Source organism: Argopecten irradians, chromosome 7 (genome assembly GCF_041381155.1).
Source record: "Argopecten irradians isolate NY chromosome 7, Ai_NY, whole genome shotgun sequence".
NCBI lineage: Eukaryota > Metazoa > Mollusca > Bivalvia > Pectinida > Pectinidae > Argopecten > Argopecten irradians.
In genome coordinates, this window is record NC_091140.1 from 45,187,947 (window position 1) to 45,215,922 (window position 27,976).

Genomic DNA, 27,976 nt, shown 5'->3' on the forward strand with positions numbered 1-27,976 from the left:
AATAATTTAGTTCTGTGATTCTTTGTAAATAGTCAGCATTTATTTAATCTAAGTTTTGATTCAAATGACGTAAATGATTAAAATTGTCAGGAGATTTGATTTGATACATTTAATAACAATAGAGTTTTGATTAAAATGGTGATTTGTTCTAAATGATTGAATTTGTCAAGGGACATGCATTTCAATTAAATAACACAAGAGTTTTGATAAAAACTGTGTTTGACTCAAAATGATTAAAATTGTCAAGGGGCCTGACTTACAATTGGATAACAATACTACAACGATGACCTTGACCCCAGATATGGAAATGACGATATGAGACCCCGAAGAGTCATTACACATGGTGTGGAGCAGAACTCTGTGATCAATCATGTGTAAATGTTGTTTCGTAAGTATAACAAACGATCACGTGATAATCTCATGTATGTTGAAGTGCTGCTAAGCTCTAAACGGATTTCTCGTGGTCTCAGCCTAGCAGACAGGGGAGATAGGGAATTCGTTCCGAATGCATTAATCGCAATGCTCTATGTTGTATTGAATCTCGATATATTCTCTCTTGTCAAGAATTCACGCAGTATACTGGTCATGACCCATCATTAATGGAACTGCGCACTACTGAGGGAGTGGCCGTTTAGAAATCAGGGCTTGCTTGATGTAGGAAGGGAAGCCTTGTGGAGCAAAGTCACTCGTGGATCCGTACTGGATTCATGTCTATTACCATTACACTATGGTAATAACAATCATTACACGAACCCATATACAACACAGTATATTTGCCTTCCAAAACAGGTTGACGGCTTAATTCCAAAGTTATGTCTTATGCTGTCCTTTAAATATCTTCCCGAGACCTTATAAAAGTTAACTGAGGGCTTTGCAAGGTTCGTTTATCCTTCAACTGTAATTAAAATGGATCTCTAGCATTGGAAAGGTAATGAAGATTGATTCTTACCTCGACATTGCTTTGTCTTATATTCGCTGATGGGAAGTGATTTTACTCCCAGACTCCTAATTGATAGATTGATTGGAATTATCACGAATATATCGTATATCCTGATTCGACCTCGTCTATACCGCTTACCCAGACCGATCTGGCAATTAGACTTTTTCAAATGGTTCTTTATGGACAAAGCGTAATGTAAATCTAGCAAACCTCTTAACGAACTTAGATTATTTTGAAATATATATATGGAGTTGTGGCGTAAAATCAGCGGTGTAGAATTGCCCGCCGCGTTACACAATGTTATTGTTTCCGTTTCGGGATTCGGCCAGTCACGATATTAGGCTAAGTGTTCCGGACAAACCAATTAAGGAAATTTGACATTTTTCCATTGAAAGAGAGAGTTGTTTTTGCGTTAAAGGCTCCTGCCTGCTTCAGGAATTACACATATATACGGTACCTTGGTGTATCATTGGAAGTCATGCGTTTGATAAAAAAGAAGTTAAAGCTGCGTCCATGTTTTGATTCTCAAGTAGAATAATTTGGGTAAACAGATATTATTAAACAATTTTCTCATGAAACTAAACACATATTGAAATGAAAAATGCCGACTTAATTGCATCCCTTGAATTGTTCCAATTAAATAGGTTGAAAATGGATACAGTGAGGGAAACGTCTTATTTATTAACTAAATATTATTTGTTTTATTATATAAGCTTTGCTTAAATGCTTTTATAGTTTAATATAAAACCATGAATTGTATGTGCTGTATATTATATTTCTTACTTTTATAAAAAAACAAATAATTCCAATTAAAAAAAGATAAAATGAATAAATAAATACAATAAAAATACCCTAACCTTTGTATATTAAACTAATTACAGTAGTTTTCAAGGGCAACACAATTTAGTAGTTATGTGTACTAAAATCCAAATGACGCATACAACTGATAAATTACTGTACTTTTCCCAATCAATAAAGTGTTTAAAGATCCCTAGTAGCTAAGCGGAATCCCCTCAGTAATGATGGCGTATGGTTTTAAACCGGCTCATAAAGCACCTGTAATCTATACTGAGCTGTATAAGCTGGTCTTGGGTAACTTATGAGGACAAACATGTCAACGGTCAAACTTGTTTTCACATCAACCACAGATAATGGTCAATTTTAATTTATTTCAATTCAACTCATATTTGAGTAAACAATGATCCGTTACAACAAAAATGAGAAATTTGGTCGATCGGATTAAATTCCTGCTTATATACCCCGGTACATAGATATTTAATGATATGACGCATGTAGACTTTTAATGAAAGTTTAAAACCTACGACCAAAACAAATAATATTTAGTTAAAAATAAATTTAACTATACACAGTTTGTAAAGAAGTGATAATAATTATATCGAAAAAAAAAGTTGTTACGTACAGTTCCATAATGTTTTAAAATAACCACATTTAAAAATTCAACATATTTCAAACTATCATATTTCGTAGTTTAGCATATTCAATACCGTATGCTTGTTGACATCAAATGCAGTTTCATATTTCAAACGCTCTTTCAATGAAAAAAAAAATAGTTGACTCCTTAAACTCACGGAGTCAATATGTCATTCTTAAAGACATTATAAACTTTTTAATTGTCATTTGGTCAACTTCAGAATTGTAAACCATTTCTATAAAATCAGTCGGAGTATGGGTTACTCAATTCTTTTATTTGACTCTAAATTTCCGGACAAAACATGTGATTGAACGCAATCTTTAGGCATAAGCAACTGGGTTACAGAACCAATTTGATAATCAGTCATGAAGTCAATATCAAATTAAGATTACTTAATGAAAACCAACTTGCTTTCGCGGCTACAAATTTTCTCGATTTTAATTTTAAAACAAGCTCGCGAAGATTAATATGAGCGGATTTAAAATTGAATGGAAAATATTATCAATGTATATCAACTAGATAAACATTCGCAAATTTATTTGGATAGCAAAATTCGCGAAAGCTAATCGCACGTGAAAAGAGTTAGTTTAAAGTAAGTGAATCAATAAAACAATGGTTTTCAAACGGTACATTTCAACAGACAACTTCTTGGGTTACTTTCGTCAAATAATCGGATTCTTATATTGACCAATAAAACTGTGTTGGTAACGTCTGAGAGAAAATCGGTCGTTTTTAGAAAGCGAATGATTATATGAATGGCCGGAGAATGCGCAGGCTAGTAGCAAAAACAATTACACACATTCGTGCTGAGCAGGACCAATTAGTCTGGGGCCAAAGCAATGTACGGGGATTCTAAACAAACTTCTCCATAGTACCACGTGGGTTAATATATAATGCCTTCTCCGATTCAATAATGCATGAGAGATCTGTTTTTAGATTGAGTGATCCAGTTCCTGAGAAGACTAACACTTACTACATGTACCAGACTTTCTTTATTCTAGATGTATTTCCATACTTTCCGTTGATATCCAGATTTTTGTTATACAAATATCTCTTCTTGTAGGTGACTATTAGAACATTTGTTTTCTTTCCCAAGAGCAGTATGAAATTAAGATGATAAACATTGAATTGGTCTCAGCTACGTATGATGCTTGTCATTTGATAAATTATATTGGATTATAAAAATGCAACCAGTTTAAGATAATGACTAAAGCCGAGTTTTAAAATTAAAATATTATATAAAGATAATTAAAACTCGAATGCCGCATATTTATTTAAATGATTCGAGTCAGTCTGTCTTAACTGTATACATAGTAACGATAACACAATGGTCACGCAATGTGTCAATGAAATGCTGAATCACGTGACCACATATCCGATGTACAGATAGACCGTTAGGAGGATATATGGACACTTTTTATGCTGGTTGACATTTGGTATACTCCGTGCTGGAGATAGTTGCAATCTATTACTTCTACACGCATTTATTCCTATACCCATGAATTAAATTAGAACAACTAAAATGGAATGTTCGTACAGTTAGCATTCTTTAATCTTTATGTAATATGTCAACATTCAGGAGTAAAAAACTTACTGATAATTAACGCATTTTTAGTAATAACAACTGTAGCTGAACGATTTTTTGATTGATTAAATAACATATATGATAGCGTCTTATTTATAGCCAGAGATATTTAAGCATGTGTCCGGTGGGGGAAAACCTGAGTGCCCGGAGAAAAACCACCGACCAGCGGTATGTACCTGTCAACTGCCCCATATTGGATTCGAACTCACGACCCAGAAGTAAAGGTCTGGTGATAACATGTTGTTTTGAAAGAAATAATCAATATATGTCGGTAGCATATGGTTCAAACGATCTTTACGACCTTTGATCCATTGACTTTATATCAGAAAATAATTTAACCTGCACGAAGTCTTACAAGAATGTTACTTATATACAGATGACTGACATTTTACCTCTTTAACGGAATAACCGAAACAGTCTGTAGATATTTGTCTACCCTTTTATGTTTTGTAGATATAACAATTTTAATGCCGGTTATCCAAAAAAATATATTTCCCCATTTATTATAAGATGAACTCATCTGTATGCTAGTTCCTGTAGAAAAAGTCCGGAAATATCTTACCTGCATCCGACTCATACACGTAGTGTACATCTTTCACTTCATATTCTAGGATCATATCTCTTAAAGCTTCGGTTACCGGGGGTTTCATGTAAATTTCGTAACCATGGTTACCATCCGTAACCCCAGTTGGTATGCTGGTGGTGAAGTAAGGCATGGCGAATTTATTGGTGTATGACTTGATGATACCGTGTGAGTGAAAGGAATGGCTCCCCAGTAGGACGAACACTCCGCTGAACAAATGGGAACAGACTGAAATGATACAAAACAAATTTAATTAAACAACAAAGTAATTCCATTTAAGTAGTATCTGGCATGCTCCAACACGATGCGACAGAATTGGCTGACAATGGTAAATCAATGACTTTAATATGTAAGTTTGAGACCTAATCTTAATTTGAAACAAATTAACGCACCAGTATATTTACGCTAATATATGATTCCTCTAATCGCATTCACTGTACATGAAAAAATGTGATTTTTGCAAACTCCTTTTATTTGTTTGTTCATTGAAGTCGTCCGTAATGTTTAAGGCAGGAGGCAACTGTAAATTTTAAAACAATCTATTTGTATGATTTCATAGGTAATAATATAGTGTCTCTTGGCAAATTTGAGATCGCCTTATTTGAAAATAAAAAATGGTCTTCTTTTTATATTGTAAAATTTATCTGAATCAGTATTTACTTTGCTTGGTAGTCTGAAACTGACAGCTTCAAAAAATGAGGCGAATGAGTGCTCTCTCTTATTGGTAAGAAAGATTCATATAGCACCATTATGCGTTTTCAAAGTACTCTATTTTTTGCCGATGTCTCTCCTACAGAAAACTGCTGGAGTCCCCCAGAGGGAAACGTTAAATGCTGACGGCTGCGATTTGGAGATATCTAGCATACGACACAGCTTAATGGCTGCCGTCCATATCAGCTATGCTTCCATCGCTTTCCCTGCTTCAGTATATCCTCCTCAGCGTTTCCGTGTACTTTTGCGATAAAACGATGGCAAATTATGTTATACTTTTCATTATCGACCATTTTGCTATGTTCAGATATTAATTAGTGACATTCGTTTTGGTCTTATCTTTGGCAAAAATATTTTCGCTCGGAGCCCAAGGTTTAGGGTGATCATTAGCAAATCATTCAGACTTTCAACGGCAATAACCAAAGAATTAGCTCTCCCTCAGAATATTAGCTCGTTTTCCGATCGTTGGTTAGCGTTGATATGGACAGAGGACGTACAATGATGATGCAGTAGAAGCTACCACAGTTGGTCTATGTGAAAGTAGCATTCTTCATGAAGAAATCAATATTATTTTAGGCATTAACAGTTACCTAAGAGTGTTTTTTTTAATATTTTGTACATTCGATGGAAAAATATCTCTCCATTTATTACTACAGAGGAAAAAGGCTAGGGTTTTATAAGGAACGTCAATAGTATTAAAATTATTATCTGAATATAAGAAACGACTTTTAGGATTTTTTTTCGAAAGTTTCATTTTGCCAGTGTTTGTCAAATAATCAATGTCATTTAATAACCTTACTGAATCTATTGCTCAAGCTTGTGTTGAATAATTGACTTTGAAAGACTGTAGTATCTTCATATTGTGGCTCTTTGTGATAGAGTTATATAACTATCAACTGGTAATACAGGCTTTATTTTTGTTTTCAGTATTAAAAAAGAAGATATATTCCGCATGTGCATTGGAATCAGAAATGAATTCATAGGGATGATACTACTAACAACGTTCATAATGGATACTGTTTTACGTCTCAGGGACATTTCAAACTTCTCAAACATGCATTCGATTTAGATTACCTATTGAAGTAGAATGAACCCCACTACTCAATGCATTGCAATCTGAATGAAGACGTGTGACGTGTGCTAGACTTTTTTTTATTCCAGCTGATGTTATAGCACATAGATGTTTTTCAAGGCATTGCATGATTCACACTTCTGTTGCGTCCTCTCTACATATTAAGTGAATTATTATCAAGTCATTACCTTTTTTGAAAAATGACCGGAGTTCCAGAAAAAAATGTCATTGGTTAGATGGATGACATCTTTGCATACTTATCTCACAAGGGTTTGAAGCATGCAACACGCATGCTGATCGCCATAGGTAGATTATCATGTACCCACATGCTAATCGCCATAAATAGACTGTAATGAAACCTGGTTCACTTCTCATCCGCAGTCCTTAGAGAACAGGCGATGGAAGTGACAGGATATATCATTGGGATATGTCACTTATGGATATCATAAAACCATAAAGACAGAGAGAAAACAGCAGATGACATTGATGGCTATGTCCAGCAATGTCGTTGACCAGCAACATGTGTGGGAGAGCTTACTAGGAAATCGGACAGCAATCAAATTAATCTTTTAGGGAAATCACACAAGAAAATGTCTTTCTTATCCACCAGTCACTCCTGGGAGGAAAACATGTGAAATTTCCTCAGGCAGAATCGGTCTCGTGGGTTTGATTAATTGTATATATAACGACCTAGGTCAGCGCGATGTCTAAGTGTTCCTGTTCACATTATCCACCACACCACACCCAAGGAGGGTATACGTAAAAACATGTAAACAGCTGGAGAAGTTCTGGCATATTGATTGTGTTGGAGCACGTGGTCTTAAAAACTTAAGGACAGCGATGGCCAAGTGGTAAAGATGTTCCGACATATCACCACAAGCCCTCCACCTCAAGGGTTGCGAGGTACTAGGTATTGGTCGATGGTTTGTTATCTTGGTATTCCGGCTTTCCATTATATGTCCTTAAAAACACTGGCTGTTAATAAGACGTTAAACTAATTAAATCAAACTTAAAACATCTTTTCTTATGATAGCTGGGCCAGGTTTCATGAACATTCCAAAAATATAAGGAATTCCTTAACTTAAATTTCCCCATAGAAAAGCATTACGAAACTTCAGAAAAAATCTTAAGTTAAGGAGCCTTCCTTAAAATCTGTAATGCTTTTCTATGGAAAATTTTAAGTTAAGGGATTCCTTAACGCATGATATCCATATACCGAAAAGTTCTCTTCGAGCATTCATATCACACTAAGGATATGTAAAAAAAAATGTGGTTACATGTTCATTTGCAGGAAAAGCAAGTTTAGAGAACCATGTGGACTTCGTTCAACCAGAGGACAAAATGGAATGCCTTCCTCCACAATATCTTTTAGTAAATATCTAAAAATGTTTAATTTTTCAAACCTAGACACCATTTTATAATTAAGTGATAGGGCAGCTGGTACAATACTAGTCTTATGTTCTACATGTTTATCAAAGGTGAGGTTTTATTAAAGAATGATTGACAAAATACCCAGCAATCGATAATTGTCAACATTTTCTGGTATTTCTATTGTACATTGGTTGTGAGTTCGACATTTGTATAGTTTGTAAAACTGTACTACTAATGACTATGCATTTGACCTTTTTCGTCCCTCCACTAAACAAAAGCCTTCTGAAATCATATATACCGCTGCCTCCCAAAATAGACACACATTCACACACACAACCAACTGCATACATGAGACGCCGTTCTAAAAGGTCCTGGATGTTAACAGGACATAAAGACAAACCCACCTTTTATCGTGTTTTGAAACAACACAGATGTCATTATCAGGTATACATCAACAATGTATCGATCATGATGTAAACTACGTTACCATATATATCAGCATAGCATATATAGCGTAGATTTTCGATGAGATATTCGATCGAAAACGCTTAATTAAATCAATCCTGAGCAATGTAACGCTGCATTGATAATCGTATCTAGTATCTCATACACACATTAACATAAACTTTAATTACTTTATTTCACTTGTGATAACCATTCACTCAATTATATTAGCTCAGAGGATTTTGCAAACTTTCTTTTGACAACATCATGCTGTATAAACGTATCAATACAATGAAAAAACCCATTTTATTATTAACGCCATGTGAGGTTCTTCGAATATATACTTTCAGAGAAAAACTGAACATATCCAGACGGGACTTCGAGTCACCAAAAACCGTCATTGTCATTGGAAATCAGTCTTTGTCAATCTTCAACAGCGAAATAACCGTGAACATCCCTTTAAAAATAACACGAGCTGGCTAAAAGGGATAAGATTAATATGGACGTTTCGTTTGCTTCCTACATTAAATATTCCGTAAGGGGCCAACTGGATTAGTGATTTCTGTCAGTGCCCGGCAGGTGTCGCCATCTTTGATCGCTTGTCGTGTTATTAGCCAGGGATTTTCCATCAGACCGGCTCAGTGTTTTCTTAATGTATCACAAGACAGCAGTTAATTGGTGCCAATTTACCCCCGAAGTTTGCGAGACTGGTGTCTGCATCCCCTCAAGGCGTAATGTGATTGATCCTGGTCACGTGATGCCGTTACGACACACAGCACGGTCCCAGATGGGTTGCGGAACTCTATTTATCATTTGAAAAGCCTCACAAATACAAATACACGGCATGACCTCGAACATGCTCGATGGACTGACATGTCTTTATCTTGATTTTTCTCTATATATACTAGACCAATCTCTGATACATAGTCTAGTCAATTCTGCAGAGCCGCAGTCGTACAGGAATAGACATTCCTGCAATTACTATACACTTTGCTGGTTACATTAATAGCTATCAAACATTAGCCACAACTGCTGCAAGGTATATAACATTACCCCTAAATTCTTGAAATATTTTCGTTAATTTTATTATAGTGAAATGACTATCGGTTTTCTTTCGTTCCAACGGATTTCAGATTTAGATGTCATTTGCGTAAATAGAACAAACATATGGTTTGCCCCGAAGACATTTTGTCTTCTACAACCTTCTCATAAGTTATACATGTATGTAATGGCAAACTGTGGAAAAGTCCTGCTAAATGTATGTTCTTTGATAGCGTAACAATGGACAACCCTCCTATCATAGTAGGATTTACGCCTAAGCCATAAGCTAGGCTCGGGAATCCTCTGAAGTACAAATTAACGAAAATTTGGAGAAAATCGGTCATCCACGTGTACTAGATGGCCTATCTTGATAAATCATATCATCACAGTATATAAATCAGTTAAATATATTTCAATGAGATAATCACTTTAAGTGTACATATACAATTCAATATCTGTCCGTATCTTATGTAACACAAACACGCAAATTCACAATATTGTTACCATTACCTCCTCAGCCATGCTATGTAGATCAACTTTAATTTTAAAACGGGTATAAAACAATGAATCAACAGGAGTCTTATAAGGTCAAATTGTCTTAGCTTGATTTTATCAACTGCTAATACACACCAAATATAAATACAACAAGGATGCAACCCGTTAGTTATAGATTTGATGCATTCAATATGTATCAAACACCATTCTGTTCCATGCTGTTTTCCTATAGCACGGACGAAGACTGCAGACAAAATTGATAATGCGCAGAAGCACTATGGCTATTTGTTCGCAGTCATTTTTCTTTCACGTGATAGGATCATGATACGAACGAGCATAGTATTTTATTGCAATATGTACATTGTACTATTATTTTAAGTACCACGCACTACTTTTAAAAGACATTAAAAATTGATAATTTACAATACTTGGTTATCAATGTAATTACCTAAAGATTTTATTCGTGATATTTGGTGATGTCCCTAAACGACAATGAGATATGGCGTCATATAAATAGACTGATCATCATACGTTCAATTATTATTCTCTTTGTATTATTGTTTCATTCATGTAATACACACGTATTAATCGTGGCAATGTTATGTAGGAGTCAATCCAATTACTTGTTTATCTATCTCAATCAATGTTGAATGCCGACATTACATTATTGTCACGATTTATTTATGATACTGTATACAAATTTTCTTTGGTGGCAATTAACCTTCGCGATCTCCATCTCAAAACAAGCGAAGATTACCGTTCAGGGATTTAAAACTTGAAAGCATAAATGGCGATGATGTTAATTCGCTGAGAGAACCTTTCGCGAAGTCACTAAAATTTGGTTTATTGTATTAAAAGTTAATATTTGCTCATTTTGCGCCAAGTCTTTTATCTTATATATACCCGAACGTAATTTAGGTCAAGTTCACACTCGACACAAGTTAGAATCATTTGACCAAATATTATACGGGATTAAAATTCAATAATGCCAATGTGGAAAAAATTATTTTAAGATAAACAAGAATACCAGATGCAATAAGAAACAGAAAAAATCGCTTCTAAAATGTATTTGCGTGAAGGCCAGTGAAGAACTTTGTTCACCAATGGACGGCTATATCACGTAGACGACATGGATTGCGTGTGATCGCACTGATCCTGTAGCGTTTGTCGCGTTGTAGAAGTGCGGACATAATGTAGACACTTTAGTGCTTCTTCGCTGGAACATCTTTGGAAGACACCCAGCGGGACACCAAACCAGGTCGTGTTATACAGACAACAGGCAAATCAGTCATCAAACCTCTAACCTACTGGACGTCAAACGTTAACAACAGATATATTCTCATCAAGTGGATGGAATCAACAATTCATACAATTGAAGGCCTGAAACAACACAATATTCAGCTCGAGAATAAAAAAAATTAACGATAGAAGGAAGAGACCACTTTCAAATGTTTAACTGTACGACAACCTGCTTGTTTCGAAAATATAAAATGTTTTAAAATTGTATGAGTAAAGTCAGTTCGCAGAGTTAAAGCGAAGAAGAAAACATTTTAAAACCATTTTCCTGAAACCTGGACCTACTTAAATGTACCTAATCCCTCTATTTATGAGTCTTGGTTAAAATACATATTTTCTTCTGTTGTAATAAACTCATGTTTCAAGTTGCGCTATAAAATATTCGAGTGAAAATTGATGTCATCACACTGTCAGTGGTGACATTAAACTTTCACGAACAAACACTGCTATAGAAACATAACAGAAACGTGAATTTGATAACGCGTCCGCGCTTTATGACGTTGGTGATACAACATGCTTTGATTTATGTCTCATAATTCTATGAACCCAAGGTTGCACTGTCGCAAGAAAACCGATATATTGGTCTGTTTGGGAAGCTTTTCTGTATAGATTGTTGAAACAATTCTGCTGAATTGTGTCTTCTCTATATTGCCTAACGGGACATTGTTCTACCGTAGACCTTCAACTTTTCCATATTTTTTTTATTATCTTCTGGTCCTCTGGTGCTGTCTCCATGGATACCAGGATTGATGCGACAATCCAGTCTTTAACGAGGGAATAAACTCCAAAATCACATTGCCAAACCTTTCCAAAAAGATTTACAAGTTAGTTAAATAACAATAAGAAGCGTCGTATGGAAGCTGAGGAAGCCGTGCGGGTTTGGCCATTGTACGATGAGAGGAGTATCTGTTAGATTGATATGTTCTGACTTACTCCCTACTGTGAGTATGTGTCCTAGCTATGAGACTGCCTGCTCTGTGTGTATGGTATACGGCGATGTAAATCATCCCAGCCAATCAATACGTGGCAGACATACGCGACCTTTCATATTACTGGTGTTGGTTACGAAATTTTCGTCATAAAACATTTGACAGATTTATATGTTATAACAGAATAATCAGCTCACTGTTCATACTCCGGTGACGGCTAAAGCAGGCTAGTGAGGGAAAAAGAAGACTTCGTGCAGACATTGGTCGGATATGTTAGCTATATCTAGTAAACTTGTTCGTCTGTGTGTAAACAATGTTAGACGTTTTTGTGATAATGGCTATGCATGACCTTCCGGAAAATACCATCAAAGGACCCGAGGATATACCGACATCTACTCGGAAAGACATTATCATGTTATGTGAAAGCCGTCTCTCACCACAGGCATCCAGACATAAGTAAACATGGCCATCGATGGATCGTTTGCGTATTCACCTTATTTCAATTGTTAGAGGATGAGTTTTAAAATGATTTCCTCTCTTACATATATATATATCAAAATATTTTTATCCAATTCAGATATATTTTCAAAGATGGGAATAAAATATTTCACCTCGACTTATTTTTAATTTGTCGCCATATGTACCTCTATAATCAATCATAACCGCGTAATTAATTATTATTATCAATTATAGTAACTATAATGGACCTCCTTGTATACCACCAGATTCAGCAGTGAGGATTTCCATACAAAAAAAAAAAACAAAAAAAACAAAAAAAAAAAAAAAAAAAAACATGATAATTATAAAAATCTTCATATCTTTTTACATTATCTTTGATTCTTCCATACCGAAATTTAAGTTGGCGTCCTTCAATACTTTCTGAACATGTCTAAGATGACTTGAATTATCTACTTAATTTGAAGATAAAGTGGATTTCGATAAATTTCAACAGCACATGCATTTTCCGGAGTAATATGATTTTCTAAAACTTAAGGGGATATTATGTACTTCTATCAAGTAGCTTAAATTTGTTTCAGATCTTCAAACAATTTCAAGTGTTGAGATTCAACAAACAAGTCTGTTTTTTTGTTTACAGTAAGACGCCTTACATTATCCGCATTGAGTTTATTATTTTTTAGTAACGGTCAATACTTAGAGCCTGCAAAATGATGGTATTTTCCGCAAAAGTCAAAATACTATTTTTCTGTACAAAAATATCAATACGTCACAATTTCTAATTCATTTTCTTTGACTTTTGGAACACACAATGAAATATTAATATACCAGTATATAGGTAAACCGAGTGACATTGGTCATGTATGTAATAAATAAGTTAGGAACAAAGGGAATTAGAAACTTATGAGGTCTTAAAATGTGTCTATGTCCAAAATCCTCAGGGCGCGTTTTTCGGTCACGTGGTATCTATTTTGCATGGCTCTTGCGCGACATTAGAGAGACACGCCGTACCAGCGAGAGCGCTCTAAGTGGGTCCAGGTGTCTGAGTATCCAAAGAAAATATCCTAGCAACAATTCAATTTCGTCGAGCACTAAATGCTGTGCTTTTCCGTAATAACCCCTACAGGACCAATCATTTTCTGTCCGTTTAGACTTTAAAAGTAGTTTTCTGGAGTTTGGTGGTGGGTTTGTCAATGGCTAGTAACAACCTAAAGTATTCCTAGAAAATGCCTAAAGGTAAAGTACAATTTCGAGCGCTTAATGTAGACTAACTCGACGTCGTCTTATGGAGCAAAGATCCAATGTCAACAACAATAAGAAACTGCTAGACAAAATGAACATTATATATACAATGTACAAGCAGTGGGACATCACAAACTTTAAATCTGTGGGAATGTGGTAAAATGTATATTTGATAATTGACGTGGAGAGAACTTCGATATCTTGTTAAGGTTTGATTGCGAGAAACGGAATGCATCGAGTTAAGTAAGGTCGGTGCATTCTACGAGTTCGAAAGAAGTATATTCGATATTCTTTCTCATTAGTTTATTTTATTTATTAAATAAAGTAAACAAAAAATGTTGATAGTCACAGGTTATCTTTTCTGAAGTCCAAAATGCATTAAAGTATTGGTATGCACTTACACGACTATGAAAGCTTCAATATACAACGAACCTTACGTGAAATCATTTTAAATATAAGTACATTTTGCAGAGTCACTCGTAAAATTCCAAATGAATGTTATGCGATATATGAGTGTTGGAGGAAATTCCCCAGTATAAATAAGATAATCCTTACAATGAATGGAATATTGGACAGTGAAATCATATACTATTCCATCATAAAATGTTTAAGCCTATATATTCCAGTCATAATGAAAGTGTATAGAGCTTGTCATGGTTGGAGATACAACATTTCTACCGAATTAGTACAATTATCAGCATATCGGATACCAAAACTACGTGGGGAAAAGTATAATCTACTGTCCTTTAGAACCATCTTCCAATGCTTGTGACGTCAAAAAAAATCATGTCAAAACATGACGTCATAATCACCATAAAGCGGAACTAATCGAATGTAAATTTTATTCTATCCGTGTTATTTTGGTATCTCAAAATCGACATATACTTTTATCTATCAACAAACATATACAAAATAAGACTAAAAAATAATTACGCCCATATTGAACGTAAGTACATTGAAGAAATAATTTCAGTAATGACGACTAGAAGATATCTCAACCACGTAAAAGACGCATAGCAGAGATGGATTTTATAAGGAGGCAGTATGAAGTAGGAGCAGAAATCGATAATTGTAAGGAAGTTAATGTCGGAATAGATAAACATTAGATACAGAATCTCCTTTATAATACAAAGTATTGTTAATGTAGCATTAAAGAATAATACCGACCTCCACAGTGGATTTATTATCTTTACAATAATAACAAATAGCGGAAGTACATTCTTCGTCTGTCATCTCCGTTACGTTTCCGTGAAATGCTTTTAACTTATAACCTAAATATTAATGGGTGATATAAAACCACGTCTCCATCTCGTTGATTTACTTCTTTTACGACTAAATGGCAAAACGCATATTCGCATTTCATGGCTCACAGACATAAAACTCTATTGCGGATATTTCTTTTGTTCAACGTTCCTCTCCTTTTGGAATAAAACGTACTCCTTTGACAATTCATCTTTGTGGTTTTATGAGCAAACTTTTATATTTATTAATATATCGAGGGTGATATGTTGATAACGTCTTATTTATTATTAATTAGGGTTTGAATTGCCACTGCTCACAATCTTTCTTGAGTTATATGACAATGATGATGGCTATTGTGCTCAGGCAATATTGTTAATATGTCAGATCATTGTGGTAGAACGTGATAAAAACACCTTCGCCCCCCGACAAGGTAATGTAATTTCTGAGTACAACGACTGCATGTGAGAAGAACGCCATTGATTCACGACATCACACCTTATCACAGTCGATCTTATCTTGCTTATGTATGGAGACGTCTGGCACGTGCGCTTCATGCGATGCATTGTTCGAAATCAAAGTGAATTTCGTTTCTCTCTAATCAAGACCCAAGTAAATATAATTAATATACATGTAACAAAGAGCATTTTCTCATAGCTTTCGGAATTTATACAGTGAACTAAATTACAATGCAAGTGTGTTATCAATGTATGATATTTTTGCCGGCTAATTGTTGCCCCAATTTACCAATGTGTATGCGTTAAATGCTCGGTCATATTGCTAACCATTGGTATTGCTGTAGAAAGTCTGTAAATATTCTGCACACATGTTGATTTTAGCATATTGTTAAAGTGACGCAACTGGAGCAAAACAATAGCCCTATGGCTATTGTTTTTTTACATTAATAAATGTAAATGACTTCAGAAGAGGCACGGGAGTTTGACGTTCTGTCTATAATATATAGTCTACATATATAAAAAAAACCTATATACTTTATAAAAATACCAGGAATAATATACATTGCTGGCCAAAATTTTCACCACCTTTGGTAAAAGTTCTGTAAAATTTGTTCTGAGGATTGTCTGCATGTGTCGCCGAGCTGATAATACAATAAGATGTTATTCTTCACATATATCAACACTAACCTGTTCACAACCCCATCACAATAAGTTTAATCCCAAGTCATTTTGAAAGTTTGCAGATTTCGCGGCCACTTTGTTTTGTTCCCGAATCCATCACATACATTTACGGGGACATAGGACAATGACATTCAACTTATATTGACTACATTGCTAATGCTAACTCTATGTCGTCTTAAGTCGTCACGAGCAAAACATTTTTTTTGAAATCAAATGTTACGGAAATAATTGCTTATAACGTCTACATGATTGCTCGATTATCGGTTAGAATCCATGACCGAGAATTGATTAATATGTTGTGAAATAATAAAGACACGAAATATATTATGTTCGAAAATTAAGAGTTTTGCAATAAAAAGACGGATCCATTTTCGGTGTTTTTATTTAACTTTAAAGATGGCAGCAGTCTCCTATAAAATGTTAACAACCAGCCCGCTAAAAGAACAAATTCCAAGAATGTGCTTTTTGCCTTATCACTAGACGATCAAGTGTATTTCCCCCAAGGGAGTTCCTTCATCGTGTCAGTTCTAACGCCAACTGTAAATGGCTTTGACCGTTGACTGTTTAGGCACCATAACACTGTTTTGTTGCTTGATCAATGAGATCCAAATGCCATTCGACAGGGACCATATCCTCGGCATCTCAAAACATTACATAACGACTTCTGGTTAGCCTTTTTTTTCTGCATGTTGTCACATTAAACACCAATGGCTTATGCTCATAACTGTTTACCAATCAAAAGTTAGAACGCACATATTGAAGTTTTTTATATAAATATAATGAAATAAATTCTCAAGAGTCCTAGTGTACTTTTCATACTGTACATTATAGCTGACTTTGGTGTCAAATCCAAGTACATCTGATCCGTTTAAACTGGATATTAAATGCATATACAGGAACGTATTGAAGGGAAATTCAGAATTCTGTATCAAATGGTCTAGGCACGTCTATCTATGTACATAAATAAATCTACTTTTACGTAAAATTTAAAACGGTGATGGTTACTATGTTTGAAAAACAACAATGACACTTTTCAATTATTTTCAACATATTTTTTTTCAATTTGATAATATATCAATAATGTCCATTTCGAATAAAAATGAGATAACAAAGGCGGAACGACTACCGGTATGTATCGTTGTCAGGGTAGTGATGCGGTCCGAAGTGGAGCGAGCCGCCATATTTGATTTTCAACCGAGGAAAGTTACTGTGATATAGCCTATTGATGGTATGACCGTTGAGCTGCTGAATGTGTGTCATGTATGTATTGGTCTAAGAAGGCGATTTAGACTAAATTCTTCATAGTCATGACTTTTATTTTATTGTACGGAGGACAGACAAGTGTTTGCGTGTGTGTAGGCCTATTTTGAATGCCAAGACGCCCCCATTTAAGCTGATGATACTGTTTCAGATAGGCTACCTGTGATGGTTTTTTTCTTGGCAACCTGTATATGATCTGTTAACCTATTGTTCGCTTAGACGCTCCCAGAATTGTTCACCGACAATCAGATGTTCTTTATATTTAGGTGAGATAAGTGACCGTACACACATGTACAACTGACGTAACTATGGGATTCCCCGAACATTCCTGAGGAAAACCACCGGTTGTAGCCCTGACCAGCGATTCATTTTGTAGTTTATTACCGTTACAATGCTTAAACACATGTGTTTTTTTTATGTCAAATACATATTTAATTGGATTAAATAAAAACTCTTCATTGTTATTCTAAAATCCATCAACTTTTGACGCAAAATCTTATCGAAGCGTGAACTAGAAATAGTCCGAACCTGCACTGCGTTTGTATTCATACGTCATTGCGTTTACGCTAATTTGAACGCAACTCCCCTCCCGTTGCCTATATAGGGACATATGTAAATATAAAGTTTAGAATGTCCAATTATGTCAAACATTTGCGATTATATAATGCTATATTCTCAGCACCCTTCAAGATTAATTAAAATGGTATAAAATGCGTACAATTACAAGTGACTAGAAGTGTTACTCCACGTTTCTGTTATTATTAGAAAACACAAATAATCAATTTTGAGTAAAATTTTAAATTAATCTGGAATCTATTAGGTAATGTTCCAACCAAACTAATTGCAAGAACAGAAGATTGACGTTTGAAATTATCAGATTTTAATTGATTTTGCACTTAGTTTTTGTTAAACGGAACGTGGTTTATACGCCAAAGATTCTCCGTTAATCTTGGAACATTGGAATTAAAACGTAATTGGCAAAACTCTAATATCTAGGCGTGATTTTTACTACAGAATATTGCAACGTTACATGTAATTATACTCTGGAAGACAGTTAAACTATCGTTGTTATAAATGAAGCACTACCATTATGTAGTTGTTCACTTGAACAGCTCACAGAAAGAGCTGCTACAACGGGGATAACATGTGACTAGCGAGAAATAACAGTAGAAATATTACCGACAAAAACCGAATAATTATGCAGAAATCCACACCTTTAACTTCCAGTAATTACATCTGTGTGTGTGTCATTTTCGGAATATAAACACGTCTTAGATTTGTCTTTTTTTATATTGGCGGTTGTCTCTAACGCGTCATAAAACCTTCAGTGCAAACTTGTATAACCGCATATTATTGCGTTTCGTGTTTGGATATTTCCTATTCGTCAATTTTAAGCTTTTCCCAGTAATATTCTTTGCCTGTGCATTTTAATATGTGTCATGAAATATCAAGATTTGCAATTGTTTTATATGTTTGCATGTGAGACTATTGTGAAGATATTAGGAAATTAAGATACAAAGCAAGAAAATCTACACCGCGAAAAATACCACGCCGCAAAGATTCCACCTCACGAAAAAAAATCCCGTTTATAGTGTCACTCACTTGCTCGAACAAGGGTACTTACAGCTGGATTAATGTATGTTCCGCGAGTTAGTACACTCAAGAGTGCAATGTTCAAACAGCTCATGACGTGAAAAAAATGACTATGATGATGTAACTGTTTGATCATCACAAAGACATTTCTGTACAACCAACAACGATGTAATGCGTTTTAAATGTTCCCAGGCGTAGATTAGGCAACGCAATTTTCAACCCAAAACTTGTTTACGAACTTAATTTATTTCTCATGCTGTAGGTACATGTAAAAGCGTTAAGCTGGAGATGTTTATGTAAACCAATAAAACGTTAAAATGCGTTTGAACTTTAGCAAAATATATGGGATTATTATACGATTTGTGGTAAATACAGTATTTATGCGGATCGCTTTTTTATATGACCATGCATTATAGTCAGTGAAGTAAAATAGTAATGTTAAATAGATCTAAAAACCATATTAGGAACATTGATTCCATTGGGAACCACGTTAATTGGTGAAATCAAGGTTCCTAGCGTGGTTCTTAGATCATATTCTTCACTACCATTATACCTCAGTCACTATTATCAATGGCTGATACTCCTACTAGTTGTCTGGCCTCATTAAAGCAGGAACTGGCGTTGATTTGTGTTGACCTAGAAATGTAAATAGCGGTCAAAGACTTAACGTCTAGCAAATTATAAATGGACTTGGTCATGGAATGAACTTTAAGGATTGTTTGTTCGCTTGGTCTGATATCGTTTAAACAATAAGTGAATATCAAGTTTTGGGTGAATATTGTCGCGCTAATTTGGTTGTTCCAAAACGTCCCATCAACAGGACCTGTAATATATAAATTAATTATAATAAATCATAGGCAATTAGAGGTTGAGGGATGAATTTGTGATTTCTGGGTTCAGAATATTGACTCATTGTGATAGAGGGTATGTGTGAGACAGCAGCGTTCACGTTAGTTCTTATCTGCTGTACGCTAACCAGAAGCAGTCACTGGTATATTTCTACTAATTGTTGGACCCTTATACTTTCCTCACAATAATACTAAACATAGACCGCTAATGGAGTTGTACATAATCCCAACGATGACTTTACATCACATTATCAAAACTACACTAACTTAATGACAATATCCACATGTACACATCGTGGTCCCATTTATGGAAATGGTATTGAATTGTAAACGTGAAATAGATTTGAACAGATGCATTGTACGTAAATGTAATAGGAGTTTACTGGTATTGCTAAACTCAATATATTCTTTTTGGTGCTGTTAAGTTTTAATTTTCACATTTGACAGAAAAACGTGTAATTAAATATATATAATGATAATCATTTTAAATTCGTTACCTCCCTTTTGCGAAATTAAAACAACACCTTGGTCGAACAACAACACATACTAATATTGCAAAGTACACAGGTTCATTACGTTAACGAATGGAATCTGATTATTGTAATTATTGAGTCAGACAAAACAATAAAACAAATTGTAATTAAGAAAATAAAACAGTTTTTTACGTAGTTATTTTCTCAAACTTGATACAAACACATTTGACGACTCAGGGTACACTTGCATTGATATTTAAAAGAGATGTTATAAAAACCTATTAATTGCACAAATACATCTGTATTTGTTTATCTAAAACATCTGACTAAAATATTAAACGACGGTGAAAATTATACAAAGAGATTTGTATCGAATCTCAATGATGCGTCGGAAACTGAACCTGAAGCTATAACGAATAGTTTTGCCTGAATATTGAACGGGGACTCTGCTGAGACAACTCAATTGTCGATCGTTGAACTTTCCAGAAATCTCCAACAACCCTATATGTATCAAACATCTGGGTAGTGAACTGCTCTGGGCTAACAGACAAAGGTGTTGACAGTCTATGATTCTGGCCATTTTGAGACTAGACCGGTAATTCACTACACTACCATCACCATCACCACACCTTTCACGAGAACATCTCAATGAGTTTGATACACTATGTCGATAATACATAGCTTCAATGACATATTTTATATAATTAACTTATGGATTCGAAGTTTAAAATAACACAAGCAGTATATATCGAAAAAAGTGGTCGAGTCCAATAAAAGAAACCGTATTGAATTGTTTTCCTTCACTTATTTCGAATAAATTAATCCAAGCAGTTGAGGAATTGTATGTTCTTGGATAAATATTGAAAAGCTTGGTCGAGGCTAAGATAAGACACCATATTAGACTTTTCCATTTATACAAGTTCGAGTTAACATTGTCTTACCCATTAAATTCAAATGATTGGACTTTATAATGCACATTTACAAACTGCGAAGATTTCACGCATCTGTCTGGATTGTGTTAAGGCACATAGTTACATAACCAAGATTACCGTTGTCCTGTGTGCCTGTTGACAGCTTTCCACTTCCTGTGTCTTGTAGCTTGACATGATAACAAGACGATGTCTGAACCATTGCAGTCTATTTGTCTGTCTCACACATCCAGCACGCTGGTTAAATCGGATATAATTTTCCGCATGGACTAAAGCAGCATGTCGTTATTTGACATATACTACAATTACAAAGTATTTGAATTTTTTCCCTTAACATCCTGGAAATTCAATTTAATGATTTGTAATATGTCATGCGTAAGACCGTCGGTCGCAAGGAAGTAATTTTTCGTTATTTAAGTTATGTCAACTCCGCAGTAGCCAACCCCGATTCCGTGTGAAAAATGGAAGAGGAAGCAACACCTGTTACTAGTAAGTCACAGACAGGAATTGTAACATAATTCATGGTTGAAACCAACCAAGTCAACCCAAAAATCTAAGGAAACCAACACATAGCAAGAACAAAATATAATTTGATTGCTATCGGACAAATTTTTTCGAAAACATATCAATTACTGTTTGCTTGATATCTATCAATGATCTTTTCATTACAATTATAGATAATTTAATTTGTTTCTTGATTTTACTATCACCTTTTTTACGCATTAACTTGTTTTTCTTTATAATCTAGCGCATTATTGTACTCACATATCTGGCATCTATTTAGACCATAGCTTCTATAGGGGATATTTCAATACTTATATCTACACTATATTTACCCGAGATGCCATATAATGATAGTTTAATATTTAAATTTTTAACTCATTTTTAAGTCACTGCATTAATCTTTTAAGTTAGACCAGGAAAACCGTTTAGAAAGATCTAATCCACAAGATAGAACAGCCATTTTGACGGTGATCAGATGACGTTACCATAACAATACAACATTGTTACAAATATATGTATTTCGTTGTGGCGATTTAATCATATTTCTTACTCTTCTTGATCAAACGAAGAATGAAGAACATTCCTAAAAGTTGAGATGAAAGTGATTTTAATACAATCGTCAAAACAAAGTCTAAAACTCGTGAAACGACACACCTGAATGTTGACCATGGATCAAATATCTTATCCTTACTCGTAAACTGGAATACAACATACTCCTTTCTCATTTCGTGCATGTACTTAAAGATTAGTTCCTTTTAAAAAAACCGGTCACCATACGTTTTTAGCTAGAACCATTGGTTAAATCACAGTGAGTGTTTTATCGGGATTCTAGGCGTTTGGTATTCAACTAAAGAGAGTTCAAATTCATTTACGAAAAGAAATGGCAATAAAAAATGTTTTCGGAATAAAACATGATTGGAGATATTTGGTCAATTCAACACATGGTAAACATATTGTTTTCATCTGATACTTAATACTAACCTATTTCTCCAAATGCAATTCAAATTTGGTCAGAATAAACAATGGGGATATAGGAATTAGATTTAGATCCAAGTGCAGTGAGACCTAGTCGTCGGAGAAACCGAATCTTGAGAAAGATGATCCAATTAAAAGCATTTCCTGACAAAAACCAATATCCGATGTCGTATTTCAATGGATGTAACCAAGGTAGAGATATGTGTTAGATTCGCCACCTACTCTTTGCCTGTGACAGCCTGTTTTTCTACCCTGAATTAGGTTGCACGCCAAAGCTTTACAGGTTGGGTTCTGAAGTAAATCAACTTGACATGTTATCATTAAGGTAACGGCTCTTTCGCCTAGTTTGTAGGAAAATTACATGTTTCCCGTACACTCACTGGGCAAAGTATGTGTTAAACGCACCGTATGACAGATGAAACCAATTGACAAACTGCACATGGCACGGTCTTTGTAAATTTGAATATATGAGTGCATGCTCCAGGAATGAAAAAAATAACGCGAAAGTACAGTTACCAACCGTCAATTTGTAAAGTTAAAATTGCACGCCATGTATCTATATCATCATTCAATTTGCGTCGTTCCAAAGAGCAAAAAACCAATAAGTCTTTATTTAAAAGCGTAGCTTTACAAATTGGTAAAAATTATAATGTTACATAGACCAAATTGGAATCGACCTTAACAGTCAATTATTGACAGGTTGGAAATTTGAACATATTTCTTTCTGCAAGGCAATAACGGTTTACCACAATGTGGCGGTGTCATTACATGTGACAACTTCGTTTCTGGAACATTTCTTGCTTAAAGAAAAGGAATATCTATTACAAACCTTTCGTCAGGTATTTAATTACGAGGCCATGCTATTGATATCACTTCTCTACTAAAATGCCACAACATCAATAGCGATAGAAACGGAACAATAAAACAATTCACAATACGAAGGTCGAATCCATGTGAAAACTATAGTTAAGTTTCCTAATGTCGTAATTGATGAACATTAAATGCACAAGCAGTCGCTAATTAAATCGTTGGAAAACAGATAGTATGATAGTGCTTTTTGTGCTCTGTTCAAAACAACTGTAAAAACAAACAACGGTGAAAAAGGCTTGTGAAATAAACAATATGCTACACATCAGTAGTGCTCGTACGACAGCGCCTATTATACCAGTTGCCTTGGAGTCTCGATCACAATTTCAAAATAACAAAAGAACAGAATCACATCTTAGCATCAATGAATTATATCAAAGTTTGAAGGGTATCTTCAACTACCGTTTTCGTGGATTGGGTAAGTACATTATGTGTTTGCGAGTATAATCTCATACATTTTTTGAGAAAACATGTTTTTTTCTGCACACAAAATAATAACTTTTAACTTCTCGTTGCAACATGGTAATCCTGCAATAGGCACAGGTGGGATATATAGAGGAGACAGAGAACATAGTCAAATCTTACAGACATTCCAAGTATGTATCTTGCAAATGTTTAAATAATCAGAAGTTTGATCTACATCGATAATAAAACTGATGTCTTGATAAATATTTATAGTTAAAGCTTTATGTTTGATCTATCACGATATAAACTGGATTTTTTTATTTATTACATGCATTGTTTTTTATCTCGGGACTATACAACACATCGTTCAAAAGCCTTTGGTATATTGTTGTTAATCGAATCTTAAGCTTTTACATAACTATGTAGACAAAGCAATATATATCTCAATACTGATCAATAGCAAGGTCATGCATTGGTTTAGAATTCAAAGGAGGAAACAATGAATAATAAAGAATGTTATATTTATTTTCAAATCAATATATTTCAAAATGTCAATCTGCGTTGCGAAATTTAAACAGCGTTTTCTTTTTGTCCAAAAGAAATGTTTCTCGTTATCTGCTAACTGATAAAATCACTTTTGTTTGGCAATTACTTCAACGTTTAAATGCCGACACTTTGGACAAGAAAATAGATTAGAATCTTAAACAAGAAGAAGCATGTCTTTGTAAATCGCAATAACAACAATATCGTGATATTGTTTTTGTTTACTTCAATGACTTGTGTGTGTGTGTGCTATCATTAAAATCCGCTGAAAATCGTCTTTCGTTCATACCATGTCGTCGGAATGGCTAGAATTTAATCAAATTTTGAGATACTTGCTTCCTTTCTTTCGATTTATGTGTCTGTCTCTCTAGGTTGGAAACTGTTTCCTACGCCTTTGAAGTATCCCGCAGACACGAATATCAGCGAATTTAAAAAGGTGAAAGCTTTCAAAGGAATCTTCCTAAGAAATAATAACACTATACCCAGTAGACATGCAGCCGGCTATACTGGATTGTTCGATACAATAAAACAGGGGACTTACGGATATTTCTAGCAAATATTCTGTGTATTTGCATGTGAATTTTAAAGAAGAATTTTCTATATATACATTTTTCGTTAGCAATAACACTTAAACAATGTTTCATCCATTTGGTAGCTTGCATAGTAGATTTCTCTGATCAGCCAGTGTGTTATATCTCCAGTTAGTAGACCAAAATTACAAAACATATTCTATATAAATGTACTGCAGTTGACAGTGACAAGGTTGGCGTAGGAATACAGGCATATATTGTATATGTAGATTAGCTCAGCATTGCCAAACACAGTTACAGGTTACTCTCACAGGAAATATGTTCATTTTCCCCTTAATTGCGACATTTTATTTATCTATCACCCAAATAGCATGTATATCATTAATAAAACATTTGGTAACAGTTTGTTGCCTAAATGGATTTCCTGTCAAGTATTAGAAAGAGTAATTCCATAGTTTGTTTTAGCTATAACGCAGTGTCAGCAAACTTTGAAAACTGATAGAAAAAATGATGTTCAGAGTTAGAAGCACATTTAAAATCAAATTGACTCGGTAATTGTGTTATAATTTGTGTTTGAATTTATATCTAATGCTGTTTGTTTACATCAGTCTTTCGAGAACAACCTCTGACAGGATATAACTTATACCACATACACCCTTAAGTAAAACTGATAAAATATGTACTAACACAAACCCGGCTCTAAACCATTCTTCATGAAATTATTCTCCCTGTTATTTCATACTGATAAAACTCCTTAATTGGATTGATATATGACTATCAGATAGATTTCACTTCCAAGATAGATGGTTTGAAATGCTGTTGTTCGGTGCAAATTAGTATCTAGTGTATCCCCATGGAAATCGTACTTAGTATCACAAGTCAGCTCATTGTGTTTATATCATTTTATTTACCCTAAGGCGTCATCCGGGATCAGAGGTGCACGGGATCACATGTTCTACTTATACATAACCAACAACCTAAGAGTATTGTGAGTATGTTATAAACTGTGTGATGAGTAGGGTAAGCAAAAGCAAACAGACATATATTTTTAGTCTACAAGAACGGAAATGCGTAACGAGTCAAGTTGTAGCCAAGTGTATTATGAACATTGTTCAGTGTAGTGAAATATAATGATATTACACCGATGCATGAACCCCATCTTCGATTAATCTATATGTTCTGATATCAATTGTACATCAAATGACCAACTACGTACACACATCCTGTTAAAGAGCGTTTAGTTATTTCATTTCAGGGGTAGATAGAACGACAGTGATAGTAATCCCTGGAATATTGATGGTGGGTATGGGTATATATTGCGCACATACGTAAAGCAATTATGTTACGTTAGTTTTACATGTGGCGTAACTGCAGCGGACGATGCTATGGACGTCATGCCGAATTTATTTTTACAATGGCATGACAAAAAAGCGTCAACCCTACTGAAACTTCATCCTAATTCTTTTACTTATGGGGGGAAAATCACAGGCCCAAGAAGGATTGTTTTCATCTCTTGCAGACATTTGTAGTTTCTAAGGTAGCCCCGTATTTTCTGAGGTAGATGAGTGGAACCTAGAATCACTCTAAGGCACAAGTAACAATTGCAGAATGCATGATGGATTGGCTTGTAACAAATTCTAAGCAGAATGCATTTGATTGATAAAAAACTTGTTTGATCACGGAATTAAAAATAAGAACTTGGAATGCAATTCGTCAGCACAAAAACTTGACATATTAAAAATTTTCTTACTGAAAGCTGAATCATTGAACCCACGAAGGTCCCAATATAAAATGGAGCGTATTTTACCAAAAATAACATTTTGTATGGGTGTTTCCTTTGGATCAATGCAAAATTAATTCCTTTCCCACAAGCGCAATACTTAATTACTTCAATATACGTTTGTTACGCTCGAAGCACGTAACACCGTCTTGTCTATAATTGTATCTTGGATCAGTGGTTAGTTGTATTAAGGAAGGATAAACAGTTGCAAAGGGCTGTTGATAATAAACATCTGTATGACAAATTAGGTTTGACATCTCATTCGGAATTGAGCGGCGTCCAATGATACAGCATTAGTGATGTTTTCATGAGGAATAAGATATGAAAAGTCTTGAGAATTTATTTGTATGTATTTCAGTATTTTACCAATAGAATAATATCATATAGAGCATAGATAAAGTAGTCTGGCATCATATATTGCTATTGATTGGGAAATGTTCTTGTTAATTTTTATCCACATACTTTTGAGTTACAACAATCCGCAATATCGTCGATCATTTTTTAAGAAAGCTTCAATGCTGATGATGCATTGAAGTTTCCTTAGCATATGGAATACCAACATGTCACCCATGCTCGCCAAATTGTAATACATATCCGGATGACCTTCGAGTGATATATCATATGTTCATAAAGATAACAATCACTCCTGGTTTACCCATTCTTTGAATACACTCTCTGCAAGTACCGTATATGACTAAGTTTGGCGTCAGATTAGATCTTGCATAATATAAACCAACTTCTAACTTTTCATTCGCATATAATAGCACCTTGAGTTGTAGTGTTTAGGCATTTAACGTCTTTCAGTTGGCAGTCAGAACCAATATGAAGCAAATTGCATGAAGCGGGCTAGTGCTTCATGTTGGATTTGCTTCTGTTAAGTTGGCATTCATATTGGCTATGAATGCCAACTGAAAGACGTTAAATGCTTATATTTACATTTGGTAACAATTTTATGTTGAATACCATGGGATTTTGCATCTATAATGAATTAATCATTTGTTATCGTCAAAAATGGAACAGCCATTTGGACAGCCGTTTTCCGTGATCGCTGGCACGATAATTGTGACGTCATAATGATAATGACGTGATAATAAGCGATTAAAGTTCATAGCTTATGTGACTACCAACTGAGCTTGGTAAGGTTACATAGTGAAAATGCAGTGAAAATGTAAGTAAAGTCTTATTTTTTTCTTCCTGTTTTAATACATTGAAAAAATCATTGACAAGTGTGTTTTGTACATACTTCGCCGTTCATTTTATGAGAACGGCTTTGAGGTTTTATTTCTCTTGAAAA

General features: G+C 34.6%; 1 protein-coding gene across 1 annotated transcript in view; it reads right to left on the reverse strand.

Moving 5' to 3' along the window:
* Positions 1–27,976, reverse strand: part of LOC138326684 (glutamate receptor 2-like) — a 98,276-nt gene that overhangs the window by 35,966 nt on the left and 34,334 nt on the right. The window contains exon 3 of the mRNA XM_069272685.1: positions 4,520–4,768. Coding sequence (XP_069128786.1) covers positions 4,520–4,768 — 249 coding nt within the window. The remainder of the gene's footprint in view (positions 1–4,519; positions 4,769–27,976) is intronic.